Source organism: Rana temporaria, chromosome 10 (genome assembly GCF_905171775.1).
Source record: "Rana temporaria chromosome 10, aRanTem1.1, whole genome shotgun sequence".
Taxonomy (NCBI): Eukaryota; Metazoa; Chordata; class Amphibia; order Anura; family Ranidae; genus Rana; species Rana temporaria.
The window spans coordinates 103,567,802-103,587,004 of NC_053498.1; the positions used below are offsets into that span (position 1 = coordinate 103,567,802).

Consider the following 19,203-nt stretch of genomic DNA (forward strand, 5'->3'; position numbering starts at 1 on the left):
ACGTTCGAAAACGTCCTGCAAGCAGCATCTTTGCTGAGGTTTGGGAGTGCTGTATTGCAATGAATGGGCAGCGCTTCAGAAGCGCCGCAACATGGGCGTTTTTAACCCATTCCCGGTGTTAAAAGCGTCCCGCTAGGGCTGAAAAGTGCCAATTAAACAGTGGTAAAGCCCCACTAAAACGAGCGATGCTTTACCGCAAATGCTTTTACCCAGTGTGAAAGGGGTCCAAGTTTAAAAAATAAATAAATCTGTTGTGCAATACTCTCCTACATTCACTAGATGTCTCTGTTCTCTGAGCTCAGACTATCATGGACACACCTCCTGGGGGGAGCATCTCTGTCATCCTGGGCTCGAAGTACTACAACACTGAATGGTGCTCACACGTCATTACATGTGACACATGTGCACTTTGTTATCAGGTGACACTGTCAGCCTGTCACATGAGCATTCAATGGATACTACAGCTGGCCTTTGCAACACACTTTCATGTTAAGCTTATGATGTGTGAGTGCGTGTGTGACACCACGCCCCCTAGAGAGGGCAAGCGGGAATTAAAAACATGTCACTGGATTTACACTTTAGTATGGGCAGCAGCACCAGTTTTCATAACCCAGCCCCAAATTGAATCTGTTTTATTAAAAACTAGCTGAATACCCGGCGTTGCCCGGTCTTCCTATCTTAACCTTTTGGGGAGGAAAATCATAGTAATATAAATATACCCATCTTTTATATAAGGGTGTAAGTAAGGGTTAATTTAACTGTCATATATTTTTATTTGGCATATAAGTAATATGTGTACCAGGTATTATTTTTTCTTTCAATAAATTTTTATTGGTATATTTAATAATACATAAACAAAAAACAAAAGTAACAATCTGCTTTTGTACAGAAACATGCAATGAGTAAGCATACATAGGATTATATAAATTCATCAGGTAGCCAAATTGGAATGCCAGTCGAGTAAGTAAGTAATAAATTAAATAAAAGAATGTATCAAACTGAACCTGGAAAACCACTATTCGTTATTTAATTCATTTTAAAAAAAACATCAAGATTGACGCATTAAGAAGCTTCTGATAGAAACACAGAAAAGAGCAACAAGGTAACCCAATCGATTAATATTTGTAATAAGTGACACAATGGGTCATAGATAACTCAATGGGGAATAAAAGCAATAACCTTTCATAGGAATGACATGAGAATTAATGGCTATATGTTATTTACGTACCAAGTTTTCCAGGGGGCCCATGAGATTGTGTGTTTAGGTAAGGTAAATAGTGACACAGCCATCATCTTCTCATATGTGCAATGTATATTGGTTAAGTCAATAGCTTCCAAAATGTTAGGAGGATACGGATCTTTCCATTTTCTGGTTATCGAAAGTCTGGCAGCCATTACCATGTACCAGGTATTATTGAAATATCTCCAGGCGTACAGAAGTTATGTGGGAACATACATTTCCCATTGATTTGCATGGGACTTTAAACAAAAACCCAGACCCTCACAAATGGGGGTAGTTAAGGGATAAATTAACTATCCTATAGTTTAAGTGGACATATAAGTAACATGTGACCAAGTGTTATCGAAATATCTACAGCCGTTTGGAAGTTATGAAGTAACATGTATTTCCCATAGAGTTGAATGGGACTTTAAAGGAAAACCCCGACCATGGCAAATCGGGGTGGGTAAGGGTTAAACCACCTATCCTTGGACGTGATGCTGGAACATACACACACACACACACACACACACACACACACACACACACACACACACACACACACACGTTGAGTTTTATATATATATATATATAGATAAGAGAAATGTGTTTGTATTGCTCATGGCAACTGGTAAGCAGGCTGTCTCTTTTCTAGTCCAGGTTAGCATGAGAAAGCCATGCAGTCACTGTGGACTATACAGGCAATTGGTCTTTCATCCCAGATTTGAAAAACTAGCTTCATTGAAATTTATTTTTATTTATTTTTTACGACAAAAAAAATCTCCAGCCATTGGGTTTAGCCCTGATCTAAATGTCAGCAGCCATGGCAAAATATGCTGTGGTTGCTCAGCTCACCAATGTGCATACAATCACAGAGCAGTACTTGACCTGACATGTGGAGTTGAAACTTGGAATTGTAATGTTACAGCCTCACTCTTTGACAGCTGTGGGTGACTGCAGGGGGTTTTCTTGCTCTGTAATTCCCTCTTCCCTTTTTTTCCTAATCACAGGGTTCCTCCTCGTCTCACTGGCCAGCTACTGAAAGGATCTCACTGTTATAGCTTTCCCCAGTTATGTCACTCCTTCCATTTCATACAGCAATTACGTGTTCCTCAGACTGGTGTAATAATGTTTTCCTACATGGGAGTCTCCCGGGGATGTGTTGTTGCCCTGTGTGTGTGTATATGAGGGCCCTGCAGACAGTAACACGGCTGGCATTGGAACATCCCGCCCACTGCCTATGAGCATCTCGCTCTCTGTAGTTTGTAGTGCACAGAAAAAGGCTTTTGTCGCCTCAGCACTGCCTGTCCTCTACCTTCACACCGAGGGAGCGAGAGAGAGAAAGAGGGGGAGGAGATAGGTGGGGAGCCCTGGCTGCTTTGTGCATGGGGTGCTCAACACAGAGACCAGCCGAGATGCTCACACAATGCACCAGCTGTTACTTTTGGATGTATGCATCCTTTTAAAGGTGATCCTTTTTTTTCCTTTCTCTGTATCTGTTTCATCCTCATTGCCTTCTGCTGAGAATTAATCTTGTTTTCATTTTCACTGGAGATTTGATGAAACTTCATTCAGGATTCCTCCCCAGTGATGCACAGGCAATGTTAACCCGTTAGGTGCATTGTTAATCTGGTTAACTCTTTCTTGACTGGAAGATTTTTTTTTTTTACTGGTGGCTTCTAGCAGTACACGTGACCTAATGTACAATTGCCCAATTGTGCTCCTAATATTTTGTTTTGATTAAATAATGGTAGTTTTTAACATGTAGCCCTTTGTTTTTTCTTTTCATTACTAATTGATTTTGTTTAGATTATCAGAATTGGGATTGCTACTTTAATAAAATATAATTTAATACAGAATTGCTTTATTTATATGGTGTCAGACTCTACATATTGCACCTCCCTTTTGGTGTCTCGCTGACTGTGATGTCGGTGGCAGCCCCCTGAAGTTTGTTTGTGCCAGGTGCATAGCTGGTGGCACCAGCTTCAGTGTTTCTGGGGCATCCAGGCCATGTTTTCTTGTGTGCCTCAGCTGTTCAATGCAGCCTCCCATGAGACCGAGCCACCCATGCCTGGATACGCAGGGCAGAGAGCCGTCTAAACGGCCTTCCATTAAATATTTCAATGCTATCCCCTTTCTTTTATATACGATTTGTCTGTAACATGCAGTTCCTGATCCTGCCTTTTGTCCTTGATATCTAATGATCAAGAAACGTCAGCATTCGTTAATAAAAGAACAGCAGAGGGGGGGAAGGAGGGTGGTTGCCACGGGGAATGTTTCCCTCTAACACATGCTTCAATTTAAGAAACAGAAAAAAATAAATCCCTTTTGCTTGGGATGGTAAAAAAGAGAGAATCCTCCTAGTGAGTAATGTGTGTGGATGAAGCCTGAGAGCTGTCCACTGATGCATTGCTGTGTGCAAGTGGGTGAGTGTATGTGTGATGCAGACAAGTCAGCATTCCACCTCTGTAGCTGCTGTGCCTTGTGGTTCTGCTTTGCAATCACAGATTGTTGAAAGACATTCAGATAGCGCTCGTGTCTCTGGCGTGCATGTGGATGTTCCTGAATTGTGTCGAGCTTGAGACTGGAATGAGAGATCTTGCAGAGAAAAAAGGGTCCTTTCAGTGTTATTGATCAAAGAATCGAGTTACTCAGCATCGCTATGGAGAAGGGATGCTGCCGATGAGGAATATTAAAGCGAGGAATGTATCCCAAGAAATCTGATGGTATGTTGGCAAGGCCCTCTTTTTACAGGGATGTTGAGATCGGAGGTTACACCTAAACTGTTTGCTTCCTAGAAGGATGCTACTACCTGGTATTTGATAACAGATTATCCTTTTCCTCTTAGTGTATGGCTTCATTCTGTGTCTTCTGCAATGCTGTAAATGAGCAGACTCTTGGATGCCTTTACATAAGGAGTTTTTCTTGTGTGCTGCTGAAATCAAGATATTCCTTTGCCATACCTGTGATTTCTTGATTAGCTTCTTTGTCCAGTTCATTTGATCTATGCCAGTTGCCCTGTTTTATAAGCTCTGCTGGCTTGTTTGTTTATATTACTTTTCTTTCTTTTTCTTTTTTTTTTTTTAAACAAAAAAAATGTTGTTTTTCCCTTTCTATGTGTGAATCGGTTAATACCTTTATGTATCAGATGACTGGAACATATATTTTACTTTATGTGATGGTATGTGACAGAGGGTGGGTATAGAATATGTGATTATCCTCCTACATGCAGATAGACACTACAGATTAATAGCTTAATGGCACGGTATAGCTGTGCCTGCAGTGCCTCATACTTACTCTGTTTTGATACAGTAAATTAAGGTATTATAGCCGAATCTGGCTAGGCAGATTTGTGTTTTTTGCACTTTCTATAGCATCCCTATGTAACCTGGATTAGAAAAATTGTTTTCAGTGCATGCCAGCATAGTGAGTAGTGATTTGCACTCTGTCTGGTTTATGACTGATGGTGAACCACTCCTATGAGATTTTCTGTCTGAATCTAAGCTGGTATGGCTTTAAAATAATGCCATCAGTTCTGGTGTCTTCATGGGCAACGCATTTGGGGAAGACAATAAACCTCACAGGCATTCTACTGGGCAACTGACTTACTGAGTTTTTGCATTTCTGCACAGTGTTTACATATAAAAGTATTGTAGTTGTGGTGGCCATTTGTTTATGAACAAATATGTTACAAAACAATCAAACGGGTCAGTGTAATTGTTTTCTCAATGCAAAATGTAATAGGGAAACTGCGCAATACAGTAACCCATAGCAACCATAATATTTTTTTTCTTTTTGTGTAAAGCTTATTTTAATAACCTCTTTGGAGCTATCCAGATTTTTTAAAGGACATTGGTTGTAAATATTAGCAGTAGCTGCAGTTTGTTTAGGATACATCTTGTATGTGAGGATGTTTAGAATATGCATATTTTATGTTATTGTTGTGCATTGTCTGACACTCCCCCCTCCTTTCCCTACTGCCACTATAATTAGGAGGAGGGGAGAGAGGTCATTTGGATCACATGATCACGCCAGCAGTGATTCCAAGGTCATGCTCGTCCTTTTTATGCCAGTTTGCTAAAATCTTCCCAGCTGTGTGACCTTTTTGTGTAACAAGCTGAAAGTTGTATACTTTGCCATACCTATACCATACTCTTGCATATTTAGTTACATAAATAAATGTACTATTAATTATGCACTTAAAATAGTGTCTGCCTGCTAAATATTTATTAACTTATATTTGAGATAAAGAGATTGGGTGTAGCAGGCCTTGATGCTGAAAAAGAGTTCATAAGCATGTAGTTTAGGGGAGTCAATGGGCATCACAAACATTTAGCAAATAAACGAGAACACATATGTTGTATGAACACTTTATTCATGTATATTAGATTGTTATGGAAACAACATTGCTAAGCTGGTTTTCATTTAGTATGTTGCATCTCAGGAGTGAGGTTGTCGGCATGTGCATTTTATTTTATAGGTTAAGAACACTACGAGAGTGCATCCAATTTGCTAAGCCTACAAGGAAGTTTGATGTAATGCCTAACCTGATGTATATGCGCCACTCTGGTATCCCTATCTCTTATAAAATAAAAAAAAAAAGGTTCTCTGCTTCTGCTTGACTTGCAGCTAAGCTCAGACATCTAACAGTCCAATGTGAAAGTGTCCAGCAGAGGCTTCCACATTTGGCAGTTGAGTTGTGGAGGCAGACTATACCTTGGAGAAAAGGCGAGGCTTGGCTTTAGGTTGAGCAGAAATCAAGGCCCTCAGTATAGTACGAGTTTCACAGAAGCCAAAAGGAAGATTGCAGTCTCTCAACAGAGTGCCTGAACTCTGTCAGAATTGTCACTTTGCACAATTGTGCATATGGATATACCTGGCAGGTTTGCTCTAACATAATTATAATATAGTATTTATATAAAGCCTTAGGCCCCGTACACACGAGAGGATCTATCCGCTGGAATTTATCCGCGGATCGGTTTCAGCGGATGTACGATATTTTTCCGGGCGATGGATTTCCAGCGGATAAAAATTTCTTGGCATGCTAAGAAATCTATCCGCTGGAATCCAGTCCAGCGGATTGATCCGGTGGTCTGTACAGACTCACCGGATCAATCCGTCCGATTCCCTCCCTCGCATGCGTCGTAATGATTCGACGCATGCGTGGAAGTCCTTATATTTCAGCGTCGCGCACGTCGCCGCGTCATCATCGTGGCGATGGCGCGACACGTCACCGCGGAGGGAATTCCGCGCGGATTTTGATCTGATGGTTAGTACAACCATCAGATCAAAATCCGCCAGAGGATTTATCCGTGGAAACGGTCCGGAGGACCGTTCCCGCCGATAAATCCTCTCATGTGTACAAGGCCTTAGTTTGCACAGCTCTTTAACAAACAAAAGGTGGGTAGTTACAATACATTCAAGGCAAGAGGGTAAGGGGGTTTCTTGTTGTAGGCTGGTGAGTCACAAATGTGTAGAGGAAGAAATACCCATGCCAGGTTATCATATCAGAAAATGGCGCCCTCATCAGACTAAATGCAGGCGCTGTTCGGCCAACAGGCTACTTCAGTTGTTTGAACCATCGTCTTCTAACAAGCACATTGGTGTTTTCCGGGCCATAAACAAACTCAAATTTCGGCCAACCAAGCAGGAATTGGACAAATGGCAGAGTATGGCCAGCCTTGTAGACTTCAGGGAGGCATTTGGCTTCTGAATGCTAGAACTTTATTTTCAGTAACAGGCAAGATGTAAAATAAAGAATTCTCATTACAAATGATTTTGCATAATGCAGCAGTATTAATCTTGGGTATTTTTTTTTTTTTTTTTTTCTCAAAAAAGGATGTTTATTGAAAAATATGACAGACATACAGAGTACAGACAATATATCCATTACATGACATATCCACTTTTTGTACATCCAACTAAGTCAGCTAAATGATATAATAACACACAAAAACAAAAAGAAAACAAAAAAAAACAAAAGAACGAAACCACACAACATTTCTGGTATGCTGCCTCCTCCTCCCACTAAACCATCACAGTTTGCATTTTTATGACTTGCGAAAATCAATGCACACTCACACTCTGGGATCCACTCCATTGTACCCTTAGGAACTATCTCCTAACCCCCACCTCCTCCCTTTTTCATAGCGTGCCCCTGAATCAGTCTTAAGTTCTCACCACCAGTCATTTATATGAGCAGCCGGTCTAGCACCAGTTCAAGTGGGGCTAATCCAGGTGTATTTAACCACGGGGCCCATAGCAACTCAAACCTACCCCCCCGTTTCCTGTGCTGATAGATGTATTTCTCAGCTCGAAGAGTGAATCCCATCTGGGCTATCCACTCCCCCAGCCTTGGGGGTTCTGTGTCCTTCCAGTGTCTAAGGATGAGTTTACGGGCCTGGAAAAGGGCCCTACCAACAGCCTTTTTAGAGTTATCCTCCAGTGGAAGGTCTTCTACAAGCCCCAAGATACATACCTTGGGGTTTTGTGGTATCTGAGTCATAAATACGTCATTCAGTGTTTTGAGAACCCCCGTCCAATATAGATGTAGCTTGGGACACCGCCACATCAAATGGATGAGGTCTCCATGGTCCCTGGCACATCTAATCTTGGGTATTTTTAGACATTTGCAGATATGGATGGGGAGAAGAGGAGGAGACAACCTGGTGTGTATAACGTCTATTCTGCTTTACAGATTTCTGTCATAATACAGTATTGAGGTGGTAATCTTAAGCTTGCTCACACAGTGCTCATTGAAACGTGATAAAATCAGTGGTAAAATCAAATCTCAGCTGGTTCAGCAGGGACCAGACGATATTTGATCCATCTTGATGGGGGAATCAAGTGATTTATGGCATCATCTATGGTCTGCCTTAGATTCCTTAGATTTCGATCTCAGTTGATTGTTAAACTGCTGTAAAACAAAATGGGCTAACTTTCAAAAGAAAGTGTTCTTGTTGCACACCTTTCACATATGAATCATCTAAGATTTTAAACAAGTGGGATATACACTTTCCGTTTATGCTTGTGTTGGTCATCGGATCCCAAATGATTTATTGATCTTAATTCCAGGAAATCTGTGTATAAGAAACTATAGAAATATAAAGTATACTGGCCATGTCATCAAATCAATTTTATATCTAATATCGCTTTAAGTGCAGAAGAAAAACCGCTCATAGAAAATAAAGTACCAGGGATGTCACGTAGGGTGTAATATGCTCCAGCAGTATCCCCCTTCCCCACCCTCATGACAGAACGGCTGTGCGTGGGCGTCACCCATGCATCCGCGTCATTTATTTGCAGTGATCTGTGAATGAATGAGTTGCATGTCCCATCGACCACCACATCAGACGGCTTGTAGTTCTTAATGAAGCGTTGATGGGCACGCTCAAAGTTCATTCACAAGCCCTGCAGCTTGGGTACGAGCTGAAAGCTGAAGGGTTTCACTGCAGAAGCCTGACATTGTACCCAGGTTCCACCGATCACATGTGCAATACTCCTGCAGGAAAAATAATAGCTGCACATTTTTTTCTGCAAAAACATGTGCATTTATTTTTTTCCCCCCAAAAGGCGAACGTATCCTTTAAACCCAAAACTAAAAATGTAATGTATATTGCACCTTACCAATCCTTAGATGTTTTAGTTAGTTTTTCAGTTTTACCCTTTTAGGCTTTTTTCCTCTGTTTTCACCTGGTAAACTGGCTACTAACACACCTCCTGTATTAGCTTGCCCCCATTCGGAATGAAGTCGCACAGTTGACACCTTTTGGACAGAAGCTTTGTCAGTCCAGTCCAAGGAGATGGGAGTGTTAGATGTACATCATGTATTAGCGGATTTAGATACATTAACAAATTGAAGCCAAACTCCATTTCACACTGAAGTTACAACCGTTTTTTTTTTCTCCTTGTTTTGGGATAAAGGTTTTACATGAATGAATAAATAAAAGCTCATCATTGTAAATGAACGTGTCCATAGTAAATGGTTTGTCTCCACACTCTATATGCTACATTTGCAGGAGAGCATGTTATGTTGCAAAGCACAAGACTTACTAACTGGATCACCAGATAAAATAAAAGAAAGAGAGCCTAAAAAAAGAAAACAAATGCAGCCACCACATCTAAGAATTGGTAAGCTGCAATATAAGACCACTTTAACCAGGGATAGACTGGTTACAATTAAAATTGTTGGCTGTTCCACTGGGCTTCTTGTCTTCCACCTTGTGTTTTTATATATTGGCTACAAAAGCCATTCACATTGGTCTTCTCTGATCGACTGCTAGAAGTCCTGGTGTGATGGTCTGGGGGGTAAGCTAGGTAAGGAAAGCAGCCTGACATTAGTCACGAGTATGCATGCAATTTGTTTTCCATGAAGGTTAACAAGATAGGATCTTGCTGTTGTAATAATTTTAGCAATCATCTGAGAAAGATAACGGTTACCATAGTCATTTTATTTTAACAAGCGGTCCTAAAATAGCTTGATTATCCACTCCATTAACAGATAAATTTACTTGTGTAATAAAAATGATAGCACCTTTCTAACTGCCCAGCCTTGAAAATTAGTAAAGGGAATAGCAGTGGATGTAACAGTTTACACACTTCTGTTTTCAAAATAAAACAGATATCCCTTTAAACAAGCCTGTTTCTTTCATTGGCGCTTGTTGCCATAAAAACCTGGAAGCAGACACAATAGGTGCCTGGACATACCTCAGGTATTTTTTTCATAGCGCTCCTGACGCCCCCTTAACCTGACGAACTTCACATGCAAATCTTGACTTCTGGTTTCATAGTTAGAACTCAGTCATGTCCAACTTTCTTTCAATAGTTTTTTTTTGTAAGTTTGCGTCTGTCTATATTGCAAATCTTGATAACCTATGCCTGATCAGAAGGGAAATGGAGAAAGGGTTCAAAATCCAGGGACTCGTGAAGACCTAGGGGGAAGTGTCTCTCAATGGATATATTCATCGGGTCTCCTGTTGTGAATGTAGACTCTACGAGTCCTCTTACATCATCTAGTGCTACAATAGATATGCAGGAAGTATCAAAGTTATGCTCCCATGTCTACATATACAGTAGGTATGGCCATTTTTCCATATGCTATCAAGTGGGCATGGTTTTCCCTATATAAAACACATATATACAATAAATTAAGTTGGCCATACTTGTAGTGGAACAATCCACAAAATGTGTGGGTTTAGGGCTAGTTTGCCCCTTATTCGGTGGGCCTGCTTTGGCAGCTATGCCAGTGCAGTTGTCCTGCATAGACTAGGCAAAATGACTGGTCTTCTGTGTGCCTGGTTCACACTACTGCATTGCGGTGGCATGAGGACATGGTGTGCTGAAAAGTACCGCATACAGTACTTTTTTTCAGGACAGCGCAGTGTGAGGCAATTGAACTTTTAGAAGATGTTTTGTGTGACATCTCAATAAAGTTTTTAACAAAAAAAACATTGTGATGGGCCAAGCTCAGCGCATCATCACTGTGCTTATATTGGCCCCACTGCGCCGCACACCAGCCACTGCATTGAAATGCAGCTGTTGGTGAAAACCAGCCCTTTATAGTGATTACTATTGAGTAACTGAACCACCTTTCCTTCTTTTGTACAAGTGCATTGTGCGCATATACCACATTTTATAGGTTCTAGTTCTATTACATGGGCCTGTCCTGGCTTCCCTCTGATAATGGCTCTGTACTGTCCTGTATCTTATTGACCTAGAGGTGTCTATAAACCACTTCTGGATGTTCGCTGACCTTTTTTTGCAGTGTTTTATCACAATGTCAACAGATACCAAAAATTATTTAAGATGGAATGTGTCTATTGGTTCAACGGTAAATCAGTGTAATTATTTTTACTGTATTTTTTGTGGGTTCCTACATTTCTTCATAAATCGCGATTGTCTGCTGTTACCTCTCTTGGGTAGTCTTCCCATAAGTGCCTTTGCTTTTTTATCAAAGTCATCTTCTCCCGAGCAGTTCCTCTGACCCTCAGATATTGTCCATTTGGTATACTATGAAAAAGGTGGGCAGTGTGCACTTTGAGCATGCTAATACAGTATGTGTTTCCTGCATTGGCTGGTGACCAATAAGACCATTCGCCTGCTTTCTGATTTCTACATCACGGAATGGAATTTTCTCCAAATTGGTGCTAATTGTGTGTGTGTGTGTGTGTGTGTGTATGTGTGTGTGTGTGTATGTATATGTATGTGTGTGTGTGTATATGTATGTGTGTATATATATATATATATATATATATATATATATATATATATATATATATATATATATATATATATATATATAATGTGTGTGTGTGTGTGTGTGTGTGTGTGTGTGTGTGTGTGTGTATGTATGTATGTGTATATATATATATATATATATATATATATACAGTGGGTACGTAAAGTATTCAGACCCCCTTAAATGTTCCACTCTTTGTTATATTGCAGCCATTTGCTAAAATAATTTAAGTTCATTTTTTTCCTCAATGTACACACAGCACCCCATATTGACAGAAAAACACAGGATTGTTGACATTTTTGCAGATTTATTAAATAAAAAACTGAAATATCACATGGTCCTAAGTATTCAGACCCTTTGCTTAGTATTTAGTACAAGCACTCTTTTGATCTAATACAGCCATGAGTCTTTTTGGGAAAGATGCAACAAGTTTTTCACACCTGCATTTGGGTATCCTCTGTCATTCCTCCTTGCAGTTCCTCTCCAGTTCTGTCAGGTTGGATGGTAAACGTTGGTGGACAGACATTTTTAGGTCTCTCCAGAGATGCTCAATTGGGTTTAAGTCGGGGCTCTGGCTGGGCCATTCAAGAACAGGCATGGAGTTGTTGTGATGCCACTCCTTTGTTATTTTAGCTGTGTGCTTAGGGTCATTGTCTTGTTGGGAGATAAAAATTTGGCCCAGTATGAGGTCCTGAGCACTCTGGAGAAGGTTTTCGACCAGGATATTCCTGTACTTGGCCGCATTCATCTTTCCCTCATTTGCAACTAGTCTTCCTGTCCCTGCAGCTGAAAAACACCCCCACAGCATGATGCTGCCACCACCATGCTTCACTGTTGGGACTGTATTGGACAGGTGATGAGCAGTGCCTGGTTTTCTCCACATACATCGCTTAGAATTAAGGCCAAAAAGTTCTATCTTGGTCTCATCAGACCAGAGAATCTTATTTCTCACCATCTTGGAGTCCTTCAGGTGTTTTTTTTAGAAAACTCCATGCAGGCTTTCATGTGTCTTGCACTGAGGAGAGGCTTCCGTCTGGCCTCTCTCTCATAAAGCCCCGACTGGTGGAGGGCTGCAGTGATGGTTGACTTTCTACAACTTTCTCCCATCTCCCGATGCATCTCTTGAGCTCAGCCGCAGTGATCTTTGGGTTCTTCTTTACCTCTCTCACCAAGGCTCGTCTCCCCCCGATAGCTCAGTTTGCCCAGACGGCCAGCTCTAGGAAGGGTTCCTGGACATCCCAAACGTCTTCCATTTAAGGATTATGGAGGCCACTGTGCTCTTAGGAACATTAAGTGCAGCAGATTTTTTTTTGTAACTTTGGCCAGATCTGTGCCTTGCCACAATTCTTGTCTCTGAGCTCTTCAGGCAGTTCCTTTTGACCTCATGATTCTCATTTGCTCTGACATGCACTGTGAGCTGTAAGGTCTTATATAGACAGGTGCGTGGCTTTACTAATCAAGTCCAATCACTATAATCAAACACAGCTGGACTCAAATGAAGGTGTAGAACCATCTTAACCACTTCCCGACGGCCGTATGACTTTGTACGGCCGCAGGGTGGCTCTACATCTCTGGGAGGCCGTGTTTTTACGGCCTGCGCGCGCAGCCAGCGACGCGCGCGTCCGGCGGAGGCGCGCGCGTGCTCGCCGCATCGCTGAAATGCCGATGCGAGTGCCTGGCGGCCGCGATGTCCGCCAGGGACTCTCGATCGGCGGCTACAGGGACAAGACGTGGAGCTCTGTGTGTAAACACAGAGCTCCACGTCCTGTCAGGGGAGAGAGGAGACGGATCTGTGTCCCTTGTACATAGGGACACAGCATCAGTCACCCCCCTTCCCCCACAGTTAGTAACACAATTCAGGGTACACATTAACCCCTTCCTCACCCCCTAGTGTTAACCCCTTCAATGCCAGTCACATTTATACAGTAATTAGTGCATATTTATTGCACTGATCGCTGTATAAATGTGAATGGCGCCAAAAGTGTCCGATGTCTCCGCCATAATGTCGCAGTCACTAAAAAAAAATGCTGATCGCCGCCATTAGTAGTAAAAAAAAATAATAAAAAATAATAATTCTGTCCCCTATTTTGTATGCGCAATAACTTTTGCGCAAACCAGACGCTTCTTGCATTTTTTTTTTTTTTTTTTAACAAAAATATGTAGAATAATACGTATTGCCTAGACTGAGAAAAAATTATTTTTTTAAAAAAAATTGGGCAATTTATTATAGTAACAAGTAAAAAATATTGTTTTTTTTTTCAAAATTGTCGCTCTATTTTTGTTTATAGCGCAAAAAATAAAAACCGCAGAGGTGATCAAATACCACCAAAATAAAGCTCTATTTGTGGGGAAAAAAGGACGTCAATTTTGTTTGGGAGCCACGTCGCATGACCGCGCAATTGTCAGTTAAAGCGACGCAGTGCCGGAAGCTGAAATTTCACCTGGTCAGGAAGGGGTATATGTGCCCAGTAAGGAAGTGGTTAAGGATGATCAGAAGAAATGGACAGCACCTGAGTTATATATGAGTATCACAGCAAAGGGTCTGAATACTTAGGACCATGCGATATTTCAGTTTTTCTTTTTTAATAAATCTGCAAAAATTTCAACAATTCTGTTTTTCTGTCAATATGGGGTGCTGTGTGTACATTAATGAGGGGAAAAAATTAACTTAAAAGATTTCAGAAAATGGCTGCAATATAATAAAGAATGACACATTTAAGGAAGTCTGAATACTTTCTGTACCCACTGTGTGTGTGTGTGTATTTGTATGTGTGTGTATGTGTATGTATATGTATAATATAATTATTTTTATTTTTTATATATAAAGCTAACAAAAGTACCTGAATCTGTCTTAAAATCTCTTGTAATCCCTTGCTCCTCAGAACTCGGATTGGGAAACCGAGGTTCTACTGTAGGAGACAGTGAGTCAGGTTTTGAACAGAACTGCAAGGCTAATGGTGGATGTGGCTATAGAGTTGGATAGCACAGGGGTGACCTCCTTTAATATGTTGCTGCTGACTTTGAGTTCTGGGCCACACTAAATTCCTTGGCTAAAATGTATTCTACAAGGATATTTAGGATATGGCAGTGCTACCTGGAAAGGTTACCTGGATTTTCTGTTACAATGTATTTATTGGTTTTAAGCCACAATGTAAAATCAAAAGCAAGTATATAGGTCTCCCTCGCAGGGGCTAAGGAATGATCAGGTATTACAGAAGAATCCAAAAGGTATACAAACATAACAATCATAATTAAAGGGGTTGTAAAGGTTCCTTTTTTATTTTCTAAATGGGTTCCTTTAAGCTAGTGCATTGTTGGTTCACCAACCTTTTCCTTGGATTTCCCTTCTAAATGTTTTTTTCTTTGCTTGAATTTCTCACTTCCTGTTCCTCCCTCAGCAAGCTTACCCCCATCATCTGAGCCGTTCTGCCTGGGGGTTAGACACTGTGAACTATCCCCCAGCTAGAACAGCTCAGATGATGGGGGCAAGCTTACTGAGGAGAAAAGAAGTGAGAAATTCAAAGGGGAAAAAAAACATTTAGAATGGAAATCGAAGTAAAGAGCAAGTGAACCAACAATGCACTAGCTTAAAGGAACCTTTACAACCTTTAAACCTTCTTGCGATTGGGATGATGTTGAAGGATAGTTAAGGTGAAAGGGAAGGGAAAAAGGCCATACACCACAACCTACTCCGTCCTCCCAGGGGTGGTTCCATTCCTGAGACCAACCCCAAAGGATGGTGTCTGTAAGAAGAAAGAAGAACCAGAAATGAAGGTAGGAGGGAGTAAGGAAAGGCAGAGTCTAGAGAAGGAAGGAGAAAAAGGTCTCACATATGCTGTCAGAAGCAGTCAGAGAAGGCCCGAACAAGTCGGTCGGAGTGAGGGAAATGCAAGGTTCCAAGACTTTGAGAGGATATTTAGGGTTTAAGTCCTTCACACTGCTAGACATCTGTTCATGGAGCATCAAGGCAGTCATACGTGACTTCACCCCTTGAAAGGCAATGCATGGGGTCTTCAAGGCCTGGGCTACGGTCTGTTTAGCAGAAATAAAAAAGGGAAGTAGCCAGCTTCTGCTGGAATGCGTATAGGCCGAAAACCCTGGACTAGAACCCTACCAGTCTTGTACAGGACCACAGGTATGCAAGACATCTCCCCTTTGGCCACAGTTACGAAAGCATCTGTCACTACTCCCCAGTTAAGCATGGGCGACCCGTGCAGGGACCCAGTACCACCTAAAAAGAACCTTATACGCGGCTTTGAGCCTATTTGTATTAAAATAACATTTTGCCACTGATTTCCAAGCCTTACTCCAGTCCTATAAATCTATTGGGGACTGGAGGGCCCATTCCCATTGAGGCATGTAGGAGAGGGATGCTGATGACGAGCGTCTGTTCAAAGATGCGTAGATGGCTGAGATAAGACCAGGCACGCATGTTTAAAGAACGTTTTTCGATCTGGGTAGGATCAAGGCAGCAATCAAATGTTTTAGTTGAAAGTAAAAATTCTCCCCGGCTGGGGCCTTGTGTGTGCCACGAATGGCCTCCCAAGATGGAAAGGTGTGGGAGAAAATGATATCTTGGACCCATGTGAAGCCCTGAGAGCCACCAGGAGAATGCCCAGAGTTTCGTCACACTTGGGGGGGGGGGGGGATAGAGGGGGTTATGCATGATGGGCAGCAGCGGTAAAAAAGACCTCAAATAGCGGACCAAATACCATACCCTTAGACTATGCAACATAATATGGGGCTCAAGGAGGGGGGCCTGTATTGAATATGTTGAACATATTGAACATATTCAATATTGAACATTTAAGGGCCACGTGAAGCATAGCCAGCGGGGAGAACTGTGCCCCTTCATAGTATCTAGAAACGTTGGGGACCCCCAAACCTCTTGGTAGCCTATGAACATATAGATTGGATCTAGAACCTCTGTGGAGTTTTTGGGCCCAGGTAAATCTGGGAATCCGATTCTGTAAGAGGCGAAAGAAAAAGGAAGGGACTTGCACTGGTGACGTGTGAAAATTATATAGGGCCTTGGGTAGGTTTGTCATTTTGACAGCAGAAATCCTCCCAATTCAGGAGAGAGGGATATTGCCTGGAATGCATAAGGGAGGTGAAAGTGCGCAACAGAGGGTAATAGCAGTCAACAGGGATGAGTAGGAAGGTGTCAGTTTGATCCCTAGATAGTCGATCGAGTGGGGTGCCCAGCCTTGTGAAAAGTGTTCCACAACTTCGGTGGAGAGAGTTACCTTCAGTGCCGTCATCTTAGAAAGGTTGATCTGAAGACCTGAAAAGGCAGAGAAGCGATCAAGTGTGAACTGCAGATTGGGGAGGGAGATAAGCGGGTTGGTCAGGACCAAGAAGGCATCATCAGTAAAAAGATTAGTCATATATTGAGTCCCCGCATAGGACACTCCTGATATGTCCACATTGGCCCTGATTGCTGCCGCCAGCGGTTCCAGCGCCAGAAAAGAGAGTTGGACAGGAAGCATCCCTCCTGGGTATCCCGGTAAATGGGGAAGGGATTGGAAAGGAAACCTGCATATGTCAGAGGCCGATGGGGATGAATAAAGGGCCTGGATCCAGGATAAGAAGTGAGTCCTGAAGAACAAATCAAAGGTAATCCCTGGAAAGCAAATCTAACGTCTTATAAATATCCAAATATTACACTGCGTACGTTATCACCCGCTTGGCTACCCGGCACAAAGCCCACATAGTCCCTGTGGATGAGGGTCTGAAGGTATTAACTCGGAAGCTTTAGGATTTTCCTCAAGGCCTTCAGGTCCACATTCAACAACATTTGACTGAGGGTCAAAAGCCTCCTCGGCTAATTTCGGGATCATAGTGATGTGGGCTTTGAAAGTGTCCGGGGAGGGCTGTTTGCCCCCCACGCAGGGAGTTAAAGTAGGAAGTTAAATGTGGGATGAGAAAGGAAGCAATCTTTTGATAAAGTCCAGTGTAGCCATCCGGACCTGGAGCTTTGGAAGACTTCAGCGATTTTATAGCTCGCATTACTTCCATCTCGTAATATATGCGTTCAGGGTGTCCCGAGCTGTTAAAGACAGCAGGGGGAGGTTCAGTGGTTGGAAGAAGCTCTCGGCCTTGGTTTACTTTATAAGGAAGTTGGTGTAAGTGATCTTTGAGGGATCAGAAATGAGCCCGCCTCTCCGCACCCTCAGCTGGACCGGCCCATGTGTGTGGCCCACAGAGTTGAGTATCCTGGCTAGCATGGGGCCAGGTTTGTTCGCACTGGTGTAGAATTTGTTTGGCCCTATGCAGGGCCTTTCTGCTTGGGTGGTTGTGAGAAGGTCTAGCTTGGTGGCCAGGTCATCGCGTGGCTTTTGTTGGGTGCACATTCCAGGCAGCATCTGCAGCTGTCAAGAGGACCGCTCCGGTACCTTCTTCTCACTAGCACGTTTTCTAGAGGACACAATTTGGGATCAGGTGGCCCCTTACCGTAGCTTTATGGGCCTCCCACAAAGATACAGGGGAAAAAACAGAGCCAACATTATCCGTAAACAAGGCCTGAACATGTGCCTGAATCTGAGTGCACGTGTCTTGGGTGGTCAAGAGAGATTCATTGATACGCCAGTGATGGGAAGGCCAAACAGCCCGGTGAGAAAAACGCTAAAGACCAAGGGATTGTGATCCGACCACACCGAGGTTGGGATAATGATCTTATCCACTTGCTGTAAATCTTTTATACAGAAACCAAAACGGCAAAAGTGGATGTGCATGACAGCCAAGATCTACCTGGAGTGGTTTGTTTGATGTTCATTAGAAAATATGAAGTATTACAGCCAATGAGGAAAAACACAGATTTTCACAGCTGTGCTAGAGGTTTCTTGAGAGCTGTGATGAGATACAGGGAGCATAAAAAAAGCTTACAACTGCCTCTGTGCACAGCTACTGTTATTTGGGATAGCAAGAGAAATGGCATGAGACACTTTAAGCTTGTTGTGCACTTTATTACACTAGATATTCCTGCTCAAAAAAGTATTTTCAGTACTTGGAGTAGTTATTCAGTTGTATTTTTATGCTACCGATATTTGCTGGTTATTTTATGAAAAGTGTGCTTGTAAATAAACAGTCCAGTGGTTGAATTACCTTGGCTAGCAGACCATGGCAGCATCATGCAGTCTATCAGCAGTGGAACACAGGTTTACAAATCCTTTGAGTTTATAGGATTCTGCAGAGGGGCTTTGTTTATTTTAAGTATTCTAAATGTCACCCATCATTTGTGTGCATGTTATTGGGACTGCACTTCCTGTCACCACGAGCTCTTCAGATTCTCTGTCTTTCCAAATTCTGTATCTTTAGTTTCTTCTTTTAGTCTTCTGCTTGCCTTACTTTCCTCTTCAGTTGATTGGCATATTTTCCTGAAGGGGATCTGGCTGCTCTAGCTGAAGGTCCATTCTTTTGGCTTGGCATTTAAAGACATTGTCAGTGCAAGATAAAGACGAAGAACATTAATGCAAATGTATTGAATTTTATTAATTTGGTATACTAAATACAAATATAAAAATGTACACATTATTAATAAATTAAGTATTTTCATCTTTGCTTTTGATCATGCCAAGGTGATAAATGCTTGTTTTGCTGAAATGGTCATCCATGTGAAAGTGTGACTGTCTGTTTATTTGCTCACTGGAGAGAGATATGTGAGAATTCTTTTTAGAAGACATCTAAAAAACAAAAGAAGAAGCCCTGTTTTCACCTTCAGTTTTGATTATTAATTTTTTTTTAAGAA

General features: G+C 41.9%; 1 protein-coding gene across 3 annotated transcripts in view; it reads left to right on the top strand.

Annotated features, from left to right (window-relative positions):
- Nucleotides 1-19,203, top strand: part of PRKCZ (protein kinase C zeta) — a 390,682-nt gene that overhangs the window by 98,302 nt on the left and 273,177 nt on the right. Inside the window, exon 1 of one of the 3 annotated variants that reach the window (XM_040325898.1) lies at nt 1,837-2,687. The exons of 1 other annotated variant lie outside the window; for it this stretch is intronic. In XM_040325898.1, the coding sequence (XP_040181832.1) occupies nt 2,672-2,687 (16 nt within the window). In that variant the 5' untranslated portion in view covers nt 1,837-2,671. Of the gene's footprint in view, nt 1-1,836; nt 2,688-3,439; nt 3,946-19,203 lie in introns of those variants that run through there. One more of the 3 variants, XM_040325897.1, reaches the window with a different exon arrangement.